General features: G+C 40.8%; 2 protein-coding genes and 1 long non-coding RNA gene across 11 annotated transcripts in view; 1 reads left to right on the forward strand and 2 right to left on the reverse strand.

Annotated features, from left to right (window-relative positions):
- Positions 1 to 1676, reverse strand: part of C12H4orf51 (chromosome 12 C4orf51 homolog) — a 33142-nt gene extending 31466 nt beyond the window's left edge. For 2 of the 6 annotated variants that reach the window (XR_003763339.2, XM_029076803.2), the window contains exon 1: positions 1069 to 1670. Coding sequence is in view for 5 of the 6 variants with exons in the window: in XM_029076803.2 (XP_028932636.1) it covers positions 1069 to 1301 (233 nt within the window). In the remaining variant the exon portion in view is untranslated. Of the gene's footprint in view, positions 1 to 1068 lie in introns of all 6 variants that reach the window. The other 4 variants (XM_029076801.2, XM_029076802.2, XM_029076800.2 and 1 more) reach the window with 3 other exon arrangements.
- On the forward strand, positions 29 to 8746 carry LOC114815549. Of its 2 annotated transcripts, XR_003763341.2 has the most exons (4): positions 29 to 179; positions 5468 to 5675; positions 6881 to 7047; positions 8331 to 8746. It is a non-coding gene; the product is annotated as an uncharacterized LOC114815549 (long non-coding RNA). The 2 variants fall into 2 exon arrangements; XR_003763340.2 differs by lacking the exon at positions 8331 to 8746 and having other exon boundaries at positions 6881 to 7380.
- Positions 8747 to 9126: 380 nt separating this feature from the next.
- The window catches only part of MMAA (metabolism of cobalamin associated A), a 28180-nt gene continuing 22997 nt past the window's right edge, over positions 9127 to 14309 (reverse strand). For all 3 annotated transcript variants that reach the window (XM_029076796.1, XM_001510967.5, XM_029076798.1), the window contains 2 exons: positions 12128 to 12277; positions 9127 to 9483 (listed from right to left, as the gene is read on the reverse strand). In XM_029076796.1, the coding sequence (XP_028932629.1) occupies positions 9196 to 9483; positions 12128 to 12277 (438 nt within the window). In that variant the 3' untranslated portion in view covers positions 9127 to 9195. The remainder of the gene's footprint in view (positions 9484 to 12127; positions 12278 to 14309) is intronic.

Here is a 14309-nt window from a genome sequence, read left to right on the forward strand (position 1 = left end):
GATGATCACATTCTGATTAGAGAAGCAATTCAAAAGGCCTTCATTATTTAACCACTGCTGTCATTTACTTTATTTTAAGGGTGACTGAGACATACTTCTTTCCATCCCTGATGAGATTTTTGACTTTATTAATCACATGGGGGAGAAAGGGAGTTATTTGCTCCAGCAGACTTCGGAGAGTGAGTAAACATGCATACTGGAGTTTTTGTAATCAGTATTCCTAAAAACCCTCTCTCTCCTACCTAGCTTCATTCACCTCCAAGGACAAACCCAACCTGAACACTCCACTCATGTAACACCAATCTATTCTCTATACCTCCTCTCATCTAACTCAACACCCACCCCTTGCCCATATCCTCCCTTGGCCCTGAAACTCCCGCCTCGTTCATTTCCGACAGTCCACCACTTTCCCCGCTTCAAAACCCTCCTAAAATCACATCTTTTCCAAGAGGCCTTCCCAGACTAAGCCCTTTATCTCCCCCATCCGTCCTCATGTCTGCTTCAACTATGAACTTGTCTGTGCACCCCTTAAGCACTTTGATATTCAATCCAGCTGCACAATATTCATGTATATATTCTTATGCTCTATTATTTCCCCACCCTAATCAAATTAAATACGTCTCCCTCTGTAGATTATAAGCTTCCTGTGGACAGGGATCGCTTCTTCCAATTGCTGTACTGTGCTTTCCGTAGTGCTCTGCTCACAGAAAGTGCTCAATAAATACCATTAATTGATGGATTGACTTGAAGTATTCCCAAATGTTCCCACAATTATGTGGCCAGTAGACTACCCACAATGGTCTAGGAGTAACTGTGGACAAACCTTTAAGTCCTTGGTGCAATGAAGAACATATTAACGTGATATGGCCAGTGACTCAGATATTTTAATGTCTAGACTGCAGAGAAAAAAGTCACTCCGCTTCTTCAATTACAATCTCACTGTTCTGCTGCAGGCTTCTCCTTTGTTTCCTACTTAAACCTCTCCCTCAATACTTAGGTCATGAGAAGTCTAGGCCTGTTCTGTAATAAAGAGTACCAGAGGCACCAGCAATTACGAAGAAGTCTTACTTAGGCAGTTGAGGGTTGTGTAGTCTTGTTTTACAGGAAGGTTTGAAGTAGGTAGGATCATCCAAAGAGTTTCTCCAGTATGCAGCCCTGTATGTTGTTAGACAGCTGTCTGACCATCGAGTTTCCCGTTTCCAAGATGCCCCGGCCTCAAGTCTGATCCTGTGAAATTCTTGAGTTGTAAGCGGACTAAAAGGCAGAAGCACTTCCGGTGTCAAAAAGTAATAGTGGGACATACTTCCAGAAGGAACATTCAAAGCATTGACTTTTCAGGTCCTCTGCATGGTTACAAATTAATTTCTGGTGGCAAGAAGTAATCAAACATGACCACCAAGCTTCCAGCCTCCTCCCAGCATGCACTTTTGAGTTATCGATGTCAGTTGCTAAAAGAACTCACTAATTCTAATGCAAGAGGACTTAACTGGGAGGAGATTGGTATGTTACCACCTCCTGGACTTTTGGTTTTGTGTAATTGCACAAACATGGCAAAGTATTAAATAAAAATGCTTCTGAGGCATATAGTAGATGGCTTAGAGAATCCAGAAGATGTTAGTATGAAGCTGGGGAGGAGAGGAGAAAAGGCCAACCAATATTTGCTCCATCTATTTCCTGGTGTCATTATTGTCTCAGACATGAAAACAAGACCTGCCTGTGATGTCAACAATAGACTAGCCTGTGACTCAGCCTCCTGACTTTCCCACAGAGATCTAGATACAGTGTAATGGAAATGCAAATGGTAACTTTGTTAACTTTCAGAAACACAAATATAGGAATTTGATTTTGATAGAGGACAATCTCCTTTTAGATAACCTTGTTACAGATCTCTCCTTTTTCTCAGATCCAGTTATTCATAATTTCTGAACAGAACTGGAGTTTAAATCTACTCATAGAAACCAGGATTAAAACGGTATTTCACATTGAACTCTTGTTCTAGGTACTGACACGCTGCACGTTGTATAAGTTGGAAAGGAAGAAAGGGAGAAAATAAGCAGGGCAATTAGTTTAAATTTTGCTACAGTTTGACCTGCCAGAATCCCTGGAGTTCAAGTAGATACATCACACTTGTTCTTACTCTTGGCGTTTCACTTTAAATTGTTCTTCAGTTGACTAGAGGAACCCCCAGCTAATTCTGGTTTGGAGCCTCCCTCCAGATCCTACATAGCACATTCCGATTTGGGAATTCAAGTTTTCCATCGCTGGAGAATGATTGCAAAGACTTGGAAATTTAATTACCATCTTTGCCCAAGAAAATTCCTTTTGGAAGTGAATGCAAATAAACTTTCTGATAAGGAAGTAACATATCATTGTTTCCCCTGATCTCCCCAATATCTTCCATGTAGCACTTTTTACGCTATTGCTCCTACCTGTAATTTATTTTAATGTCTGCCTCCCCAACTAGATTGTAAATTCCTTGAAGGTGGCGATCGAGTCTACTAATTCTACTGTTCTTTTCCAAGAGTTTATTACGGTGCTCTCCTCAATAAATACTATTGAATGAATGAATGAATAGGTGCTAAATAAATACTAACGATTGATTGGTGGGAGGCCCACTGGCATCCGGACTCAAGGAATCAAGGTTGTAAGAGAGGAGAGACTCCAAGAGGAAGACTAAGGTCTATAAGAAAAAAAATAATTTGAGGAATGTCCTTCAAAAAGGCTTCCTTCCTATTATTTAAATTTTGCTCCTTTCAGTTTACGCATGAATGTATGTGAAGAAGACCAGTATATGACCACCTGCCTTTTCTTTAGTAAGTACCCCGTAACCTAGACTCAAAAAGCCCCTATTTGGGCAGGACCATCCTGGTTGGAGAACATCAGGCCTACGGTGGGGCCTCACTTTAGTCAGTAGGGAGTGGCGGAGGCAATCAGTTGAAGTGATGTCTGTTCTTGCCACCACTAAAGAGGAAGAGCAGGGGCGCCTTTGTGTCTGATTACCCGTTTGTGTCCACATGTTTATGTTTGGGTGTGAGGCTCCTGTCCATTGGTCCATCCCCCACACCCCACATCTTTAGCACGATACCACATTCTCATCTATCCTTCATATCCCTCCCTTCTGGGTCCCCTCTTCCTTCCCCCGATTTCTCCTTCCCTACTTCGACATCTCTCCGCGGCTCGGCACTTTATCTTTGCGGTCTTCAAGGCCTTGCCCTAGTCCTATTTTGTGATTCCCCAAATCCGGTCACCTTTCATCAGATATTTTAACTGCCGTGTCAGGAATGTTGATGGTAGCATTACTGCCTTTTCATCTGATAGGCAGCAGGGCATTTGGGCTCAAAAAGAGTTACGCCATCCCTGCGCTTCATGTTAGGTGATCTGACAGCTGCTGTCATTTCCCAGCGGCCGACAACAGCAGTGCTGCATTGCTCAAGGTTGAACTTCAAAGATTCTTTAGTATTTTCTTTCCTCCTTACTTGAAATTAGCTTCACTTCAGTGTCCCATACAGTAATTATTTCTTTTGCAGTCATAGCCATGCACACCCACACCACAAAGTTGTTAGAAGAGGCTGCCCTCTATAGAGTCTTCTACCTGCCTGGGATACTTCATGCTACTAAGAAGTAAAGAAATGATGTTGGTTCATATTTTAAGACCCAAACAAGAAATAGAAATTTGCAAAGAATTACCCTAGCCAAATTTTCTTGTTACCCTGAACTTCCGCCGGGTTTCCGTTCTTTTCATAAAGAGGTTTACAACAAGGCAGCATTTTTGTTGCTCATCATTTAGGAATAGGCTAAAACTCAATTTGAGGGAAGTCAGCAGTCAATATATAGCTTTACTAATAAACTGGTTACCATAGTTTTACTAATAAACTGGTTACCGATTGGGAAAGTAGGGAGTCGAGGAAAGTTATAAGGTGATGGAACACAAGAATAAGTGGCAATCTCTCAACACAGCTCATGTTCCATTAAACTTACATATGATTAAAACAGCCCTGCAAACCTTCTGCCCAAGAAATGCTAAATTGGGTCTAACAAAAATCACCCATTAGGCAAGCGATTTCAATAAAAGTTAAAATCATGATCCTCATTTAGCAAACTATTTTTAGATAACTGATTTGGCTGCCCTTATCCTTATGACAATGAGGAAAAGATTATTTACATTTTTATGAATTTCAATATCTGAGGTGAATTTTTTAATGGGGCTGCAAAATTTCATTACATAAAATATTTCCCACAAGCAGAGGTAGCTATCCACTTAACTACTGGAAAAGAAATGGCATTGCAATGAGATTATTCCTTCACAGAAACTGAAGTAGAATTTCATTCTAGATTCTTGTTTCTCTTTCCTTTTACATAACATCTTACAATTTTGGCTGCTAGGATTATATCCCAAATAGCTAAAACAAGCTTTTTATTAAAGGATATCAAGTATAAATGGAACCTTCATTTAAAAAAAAATGGGGAAACAAACATGTGTAGGTTATGTGATTTACCTAAGATATGGGACTCAGTGAAATTAACGATATTTATTGAGCTCTAAGTGGCAAGTACTCTAAACAGTGAACTAGACTGAAGTAGACTAAACTCCTTAAGGTCATCTTGACTACTAACTCTAATGTACTCAACCAAGCACTGAATAATAATTATTATGGTGGAAATATTTGTTTGGCACTTACTATGTGCCAAGCACCGCACCAAATTCTGGGGCAGATACAAAAAAATCAAATCAAACATAATCCTCATTCCACATTCAGCAGAGCTTAGCACAGAGTAGATGCTCAAACATTACTGACTAAATAAATCACGCCATTTCCGCTCTTGCCTTAGGCCACCCTGACTTAGAGTACGGTTTCCAAAGTAAAAGCATTGTCTAAACTGGATAAAATCAAATTGGACTGAGGTGCTTATTCTGAAATTACTTTCCTTTAAACAACAAGTTTTTTTGCCAGATATGTTGTCAAACATATCTTGACCCAGAAATGGTAAAAGATGGACAATTTTCAACAGTGCAGCTGTGGTTAGCATAGAAATTCCCCACACTTCAGAAGAAGAGGCGGCGTCACCGTAATCATTAACAATATAAGTACCTGCTTCAAGTAGAAGAAAATGCAATGTCCGTGGATTATAATAATCACCCAACCAAAATGCCCTTCTGGAAAAGGAAAAGTTAAGTGAATGTTATTTGATTACTGTTTCGCAAAGATAAATTTGTCCAACCCATGTCTTCAGACTTTATGAAATGAATGGAGGCAGATAACGCTGTAGGCTAAAGCAACAGACAATTCAATACGTCAGGTTAGGTTTTATAAAGAAATGCACGAAAGGGCAGAATGTCTTCTAGGTAATTTTTTCCACCTGAAACACAACCACTTCAACATGCATTTCCAAAATAAAAAAATCTTTTAACGGCTAGTTCTGAGGCTTAAAGATTAACCCTTTTGGGTATTGTTTTTAATGTTGACAGGTTACTACTTCAACAGTATGATAAACAGGCCTCTGAATCTCCTCATGTAGAGATCTTTAAAAACAGAAGACATTCATCTGCCCAGGATGATTTGGATGTGGTTCCCTCAGGGGCTGGAGAATGGCTTCGATGACCTATGATCGATGAACCACAGTTCCTTAAAACTCTAGGAAAGAACTACTAATATTGGTATAAAACAATCCAGAAAGTAAGTACTATGACTATGTCAATTTTTTAGCCATTTTCCAAGTGGATCTTAATATTGCCAGGGACTTGGAATGTGGAATTTCTGATATCAATAGGGAAAACATTTACTCACTTCTCCTATACCTTGGGGGTTTCTTTCTGGTTGAGCCCCATGTTGATAACTCACATTACAGTACATAGACCTGATGGATGTCACCCACTTGCACTTTTTTTTTTCTGACAGCACACCACGTTCTATCCAAGTAGATGCACATTATTAGTACATTCTCTAATTTCCTAAACAGCATTCTCTCCCAAAAGCATTGTGAAAAACAACAACAGAACATTATAAAAGAATTGTAGTTTCATGCTCCTGGATGTCAACTTACTGAAAGTTTCATGCTTAAGCAGCTTAATGTGTAACATCTACTATTTGTAAGTTTCCTTTGGGTTTGAAGATGATGACCGCTTCTTTGGGAGTGGGTGTGGCTGAACAGGCAATTGCATGGCTGAACAATTTGTATTTTGTTTTATATTTGTTAAGCATCTACGATGTGGTAGGCATTGGAGTAGGCACTCAGTAAAGTGGGGGTAAATATACGCTAACCTGGTTGGACGCATTCCACATCCCATACAGGGCTCACCGTCCCAATCCCCATTTTACAAATGAGATAACTGAGGCACAGAGAAGTTAATTGACTTGCCAAAGGTCACATAGGAGATAAATGGCAGACCCAGGATGAAAACGCAGGTCCTTCTGACTCCCAGGCCCGTGATCCAGGCCACGTACAATTCCTTAAACACAAAGTTTTCATTTGCATTACTCTTTCCGGCTCCGCCACTTGTCTGCTGTGTGGCCTTGGGCAAGTCACTTAACTTCTCTGTGTCTCAGTTACCTTATCTGTAAAATGGGGATTGATATTGTGAGCCCCTTGTGGGACAGGGACTGTGTCCAACCCTGTTTTCTTGCATCCACCCCAGCGTTTAGTACAGTGCCCGGCACATAGTAAGCGCTTAACAAATACCATCATTAATATCCTGCACTGCCTGGAAATGTTTTCCATTTTGCTTCTTCATGTGTTGTTCTTTTCAAGGTTTCTAAGATAGGCTCCCCATTCCCCATCATACTTGCAGCTGAAATATCCCAGTAGTTCACCACTATTTAGTAGTGTTTGAAATTATGCTCCACTTTTCCTTTTTTTCTTCTATCTCCATTGTTTCCAACAGTTGCTTGGGGTATTTTGCTGTTATCCATTCTTCTTAAGCATCAGTTCAGTCAAATTGTGGCGCAACAAGTGTTTTGATGCTGGGTGACTGATTGTGCTTCAGGACAACATTGCTTGTGATCTTTAACTATCTTTTGTGGTGGAGAAATGCATGCAGATGATACTAAGGTACTACTTGCTCAAGAAGTTGAATGGAATATCTACGGGAGATCCAGGTTTTACAGCCAAATAACAGAAAAGTGGACACAACTGTTTTACAGATTTTCAGTTTGTTCTGAAGATCAATGTCATGTTAGTCCCAGAGGCTCAGTTTTCAAAGGATATATTGCCCTTTTGATACGGGTTTCTATCTCACAGTGTAGGCTGGGTATTGTTGGACAATAAATGGCCTGGGTAGCACAATCACAGTATTCTTACAACTAAAGGAAGTGTTAAAACAGAATCTAAGAACCGGTCTCATAGTTTAATGCAAAGTAATTGAAAATTAATAAACAAATGGAGAAAAAATAGAGGCTGGGTTGGAAATTTTGATTTGTTCTTGAAAATGAAAAAAATAGTGAGCTCTAATCTGGACCAAATACTTGCTAATTTTCTCCACTACAACTTTGAAGATTAATTAAGCTTCAAGGGTTATTTACAATCTCAGTTGTCATGCAGATACTTAGCATTTTTATTATGGCATTTTTACTTGCTTACTATGTGCAAAGCTCTGTTCTAGTGCTGGGGTAGATACAAGCTAATCTGGTTGGACACAGACTCTGCCCCACATGGGGCTCACAGTTTACGACTTATATATAGTTGTCCTTTGTGCCTGAAGACGAAGCCAATAACGGTGAGAAAACATCTGAGTCTTAGAAAGAGGCTCTCTTGCATATGGTGCCCACGAAAATGTAGTAGGGCCCCTTTTATGGCCCCATGTCATTTGGCTGAGCAATTCATCCCGAGGACAGCTTTTTACCATCTGGGAGAATATCAAAGATATTGCTGTCTCTCCCTCAGTGTGAACCCAGAACGGGGCTGCCTAGCATATAACCACTAATGATGATGATGGCATTTAAGAGCTTACTATGTGCCAAGCACTGTTGTAAGCTCTGGGGTAGATACAAGGTGATCAGGTTGTCCCACGTGGGCTCACACTCTTAATCTCCATTTTGCAGAAGAGCTAACGGGCACAGAGAAGTTAAGTGACTTGCCCAAAGTTACACAGCTGACAAATGGTGGAGGCGGGATTAGAACTCATGAACACCCAATCTAATCTAACGGTCAGGTACAATCAACTCCAATCATTCATAATATGGATGGCACAGATATAGATAACTGAAATCTGCAAAAAAAGAAAATACCGAAGCCTCATCTTAGCCACGTTTCAACTTCCTCCAGCAAAAAAAAACCCTCTCACTAGAACAACCAATAAGTGCAAAATTAAATGACTGCTTCATCCCCTCTCCCAGACTATTCAGCCTCTTACTGGAGATGTTAATAAGATGTTAACATATTGTGAAAGAGACAAAAAGTAAGCACAACTGGACACTCGGCTCCGGAAACACTGAGTCAACTATTTTGGTGCCCATCCTGGAACTTCAGAAGTTAACCACCTTGTATGCTAATTTATAACCCTTACTCCTACCGAAGCACTAGCACATACAGAACTTCTGAATCGCATCTTCCATCTTTCTCTCCCACTTACACTCATCTGATACTGGTCTTCCCTCGGACTGGGCAGGTGAGCTGCAGTCAACCTGCCGTGAAAGGAAGCTTTTAATTTTCTGCTGTTTATTAATTCGCCAGCATCCATAAGGATTTCAGAAATTTCCAAAAGAACTCGGTGTTCATGAAATGTCATTCATGGTTTTTTAAGCCCTTTGAAGTCCACTGTGTAGTGGTCTGAGTCTTTAAATAAAGCTTGAAAAATGGGTCCACTGTTGATGACCGCATTTATCACTGGAGCAAGAGGAAAGATATCTAAAGATGTTCTTCCGAATCGTTTTGCCACTTTTCTCCCTTTCAGCTCTCTGTTCCTGGTGGAGGACAGACCGTATCCCGGCTTCTGCAATGCCTCCAGGTGGGTAGAGAGGAGACCAGCCAGGGAGTTGGAGTAGCAAAGTGGGAAGTAAAAAAAATAGTTTGCTTGTGCCTTAACCTCTGCTCTTTGCAATTTACCTGGCCTTGCCACTTTGGCCTCCTCAGGACACCAAACATTCTTCAGAAATGGTATTGGTGAGAAAAGTGAACTGCTGAAACTTCAGATATGTTGCGTTTTTTTAATATTAAAATACCTTGTGCAAACACAGAGGAATACTGTCAAAATAAATCACATTACTCTCTGCTTTTAAAAGCTTTCAATAATAAGTCAGCAGCTAGTCCGGGAGACAGGGCCCCACAGAGGACTTTTTCTTCCAGAAGAGGAATCTGGTCTCTCACGGTGGGACGACTCCGGAAATGTTCTAGCACACTTTCCTGGATTAGATTCCACATCCAAACTTTCTGCTGCTTCTGCCGTTTGGCAATCAGCTCCCCACTGGCAAGCAGGAGGTCCTGGAATTCTCTCATCTTCTCCCAAATCTCAGTGATGCCCTCTCCAGTTTTGGCTGAGATGCGCATTACCTATTGCAGTTGGAAGAACAGACTCATTTAAAATGTTCATAATAATTCACGCTTGTCCAAGGGGCTCTGAGCACTTTAAGGTCTTTTCTCATTAATTTTTCCAGATTTATGAGAAGTGGCAAATATATATAAGGCTCATTTTACAGTTATGGAAAAAGCAGCACATGTAGGTCAACTTGACTTGTCAGAGATTACTCAGTAAATTTCTGCCAGGGCCAAGAAATGAATTTAGATCCCAACTTCCAGTCCAGTGCTACATCCACTAGATCATGATCAATGGAGTAAAACTAAATCAGAGAGACAACGATTTTAACCAGCCATAAAAACTGGCATCAACATTCTGTCCCAAACAAATCAGGCTAGATTTAAAGAAGCAGAATTAAAAGGAACTGAATAACAAATAATACATTTTGCATTTCTTAATTATTTTGGTTAGGATTTAATGGGAATCTAAGTTTCTTGGGAAATTCTCAGTGTACTTTTTTACAAGGCAAAAACATGCTCCTTTAGACTGGGGAAAACGGAGAAGTAGGACACAGTACGATATAAAATGAAGTCAGACCATCATCCCGTGGCGGTATGTATAGATTCTGTGGGTTTGTGATAATTTTGAGGATTTAAAAGTAGTTGGAAAATATATGATGGCAGGTAATAAATGAACATTAATTGAACGCATCCTGCAGGAACACACAGGGCTCAGGGTGGGCAGAAGCTGGCAGCATTCATGTTGGCCCCAAGGTATCCACTTTTCAAGCTCCAGGGTTCAAATGGCAGTGCCCAAGGCAGAGGCACCTCCTCACCAGCCATCACTGGGGAGAAATGTGCTCCCACAAGAAGCCGTCAGCCCAGAGCTTCCCTTCCTCCTGGCAGGATACTGGAGAACTTGGGACTGCTTGGGTTGGGATGATCCTGAGGACAAGTCCCTCCAAGAAGTAACTTGCTGTTGTTTTTCTTACTAATAATAATAATGTTGGTATTTATTAAGCGCTTACTATGTGCAGAGCACTGTTCTAAGCGCTGGGATATACAGGGTATTCAGGTTGTCCCACATGAGGCTCACAGTCTTAATCCCCATTTTACAGATGAGGTAACTGAGGCACAGAAGTGAAGTGACTTGCCCACAGTCACACAGCTGACAAGTGGCAGAGCCGGGATTCGAAATCACGACCTCTGACTCCCAAGCCCGTGCTCTTTCCACTGAGCCACGCTGCTTCCCTACTATTATTGAACTGTGGTTGCTTTTACTAAACTCGTCTGGTCATTTCTTTCCTAGTGGGATTGACCTCCCCCACAACGTTTAGACTCTCAGTCCCCTGTGGGCCAGGGACCACGTCTGATGAAATACCCCCTACTACTCTCCAGGGCATAGTACAATGCTTAGCAAAGGTATCCACTTGTCAGCTGTGTGACTGTGGGCAAGTCACTTAACTTCTCTGTGCCTCAGTGACCTCATCTGTAAAATGGGGATGAAGACTGTGAGCCCCACGTGGGACAACCTGATTATCCTGTATCTCCCCCAGCGCTTAGAACAGTGCTCTGCACATAGCAAGCGCTTAACAAATACCAACATTATTATTATAAATGTCAGAAATAATCAATCATTTTTATTGAGTGCTTACTGTGTGCAAAATACTGTACTAAGCACTAGGGAGAGTACAGTCTAACAGAGTTGGCAGACTTACTCCCTGCCTAGGAGTTTACATAATAATGATGTACAGTTTAAGTCAATGCTAATTTATACACTGACCTCATTCTCTATTTTTTGTAATTCTGGTTGTTTAGTTTTTCAAGTCAATGATATTTATTGAGCACTGACTGTGCACAGCACCCTGAACTAAGTGCTTGAGAGAGTTCGATACGACAGGGGTGTGGACACATTCCTGATCACAAAAATCCCCCCTCATGAAAGAGGTCATTGGTTCTAAAAAATTTATATTCCTTTACTCCCCCCCCCAACCAACCAAAGTTATACTGTGAAGAAAACCATGAAGAAAACAGTTATACCATGAAGAAAATGGAAGAATCATATTACAAGCCTTTCCTCTTGCATTTTCACCTCAATCCAGAAATTTGAAACACTAATTGGTCTGTAATCGTGGAGGTTCATTACAGTCACACTAGATTTGCCACCTGTGAACGTGACCAAAACCAAACATGGGGAAATCTAATCCACTGAGATTCATTTTCGGAAGCCCTGCGCTTTGATATACAGTAAGCCTAGTGATTTCATTTAAAAATCTTAATAAAGGCACTAGCTTAGTCACATTTAAAAAATCCTATCTTCACCCAGAAACCACAGGATTGCTCATACAAGAAGCAGCGTGGCCTAGTAGACTGAGTTCAGGCGAGGATTGGTTCTAATCCCAGCTCTCCCACTTGTCTGCTGTGTGACCATGGGTAAGTCACTTCACTTCTCTGTGCCTCAGTTACCTCATACCGTAAAATGGGGATTAAAACTGGGAGCCCCATTTGGGGCGGGGACTATGTCCAACCTGATTAGCTTGTATCTACCCCAGCATTTAGTACAGTGCCTGGCACATAGTAAGTACTTAACAAATACCATTTTAAAAAATCATGTGTCACTGTTAGGACTTAGATCTTTTCAAGCTACTTGCCTAATTCACTACAATGGAATCACGCTCACCTTCGGGCTCCAGACCTTGGAGCGCTTGCGGAGTAATTTCAGGGCACTCACATACTCTGTTTGTATCCTTCGAGCTGGCACAATCAAATCCCCATCAGCTTTAGTTACGACGACTAGATCTGCCATCTCGATTATACCCCGCTTGATACCCTGGATGAACAAAGTAAAAATGAAGAAACTGAAAAGAGAAAGTGACCTATTAAAAGTGTGAGCAAAGGTTAAATAACCAATACTGCTTGCATAAGGTAATTCACTTCATTAGCTTATCTGCGTTCCAGGCCTCAAGTTTTGGATGCAAGGGATAACAGTTTTTGACATGATTTGCTTAATATGTGGAGTTCAGCTGTGATAGCTTTGATTTTTGCAATTACCATTTTAAAATACACTTAGAATTGGAGCACAAAGCATCAGAAAGCAACAACATTCAGTTAAGTCCATTCATACTGTCACATAATAAGCTTAAAGGCCTGCCAACTAACATATTATGGTGATTACCCAGGAAAAAAGTAAATCACTAATACATGTGGTGGCTATTGAGTGTTTTTATAAGAAAAGCTCAAATTCAATTCAAATCCAAGTGGTTAGTAATAATTATGATGGTATTTATTAAGCACCTACTATGTGCCAAGCACTGATAGATGTTAGGGAATCAGAGTGGACACCATCCCTGCCCCACACGGGACCTACGTTCTGGGGGGGAGGGCAGGTATTTTTATCCCCATTTTGCAGATGATGAAACTGAGGACCTAAGTGGGTAGTGAAGTGATTCACTCAAGGTGATAGCAGGCCAAAGGTAGAGCTAATCTCCTGACCCACAGTCCGTTTCTCTTCCCACATGCCGATACTGAAACTATCAAAAATAAACTATTCTGAATTCTCAGAAAATCTTGACACCAAGAGATATTATGAAAATTCAAATAAGAAACAATTTCATATTTTCAGACATCTGCTTTCATAACTTTAGGTAAACTCAAATGGCTGATGGTTTCCAAGAAAGAGCAACACTGATTAGTTCCACTACAAAATTATATACTTAGTCCTTATTTTGTGCAGAACTGTATAAACACTTGGGAAAGTACAACAGAAATAAAAGATACAGTATCAGAACCTTTGAGTGCCTTGCAATCTTATTGGGGAGAGAGATGCAAATTGTCCTATCATGGTAAAGGGGTAAGGGATTTAAAAAATCCAAATCAACAGCATTTATTGAGCACTTACTCTGTTCAGAGCACTGTATTTAAGTGCTCGGGAAAGGACAGTCCCTTCCCTCAAGCAGCTTACAATCTAACTGGGGGAGATAAACACTAAAAGGTATATTAGTAGTGGAGAACCTTCAATATTAGAAATTTGCATTTTATGTGAGCACAGGAAGCCACTGAAAAGTTTGGAGAAGGGGAGTGATGGCGAAGCTTCACTCTGGAATGAAACAGCCTCACACGGTATCAGTTTTCGGATAAACTGACTCCAAAAACATAGTTATAATCCTATGGTTTTCCAGATACATTCAGGGCTGCTAAATAAAACAAATTATTGAACCAAATATACTGTAACAGAAACAAACGACCCTCAAACCCACTTGTAGATTAAAACCGATCATGATACCGCATTCCCAAATGACCCGTGAAGAAAATGAGTGATACGTTAAGTGACTTGTTCAAAGACAAGCGCGTGTCATGTCTTCAAGCGTTGAAATTACACAGCCTTCAGGGGTACTCTCCACTCTACTTAGTGGTCACAATAGTGAGCAACGGACAAACTCACCACTGGGCACATTCACAGTTCATTCAAGATGAGCAGAGCCAGTAATGAGTTTGCTCAAATCTCACTCCTCTAAACGACAAATATCTGAAGTAGAACCCAAGCTCATTTAACTCCACTGACTGGTGGAAACAGTGTCTCTGCAAAATCACTAACAACTAGTGACAGTGACAAAGACAATAAAATGCTATCTTTCCCACAAGGGTCAATGCTTCTCTGCTTGTTCGCTTCTGCCATATCAATGGTGTATAGTCACCATAATAAAAACTTGAAATTTGGGGTCTCATCTTTAGCATCTTGAGAAGCAACGTGGCCTAGTGAATAGAACAGGCCCGGATGTCAGAAGGACCTGGGTTCTAACCCCAACTCCACCATTTGTCTCTTGTGTGACCTTGGGCACGCCATTAACTCTCTGTGCCTCAGT

Source organism: Ornithorhynchus anatinus, chromosome 12 (genome assembly GCF_004115215.2).
Source record: "Ornithorhynchus anatinus isolate Pmale09 chromosome 12, mOrnAna1.pri.v4, whole genome shotgun sequence".
NCBI lineage: Eukaryota > Metazoa > Chordata > Mammalia > Monotremata > Ornithorhynchidae > Ornithorhynchus > Ornithorhynchus anatinus.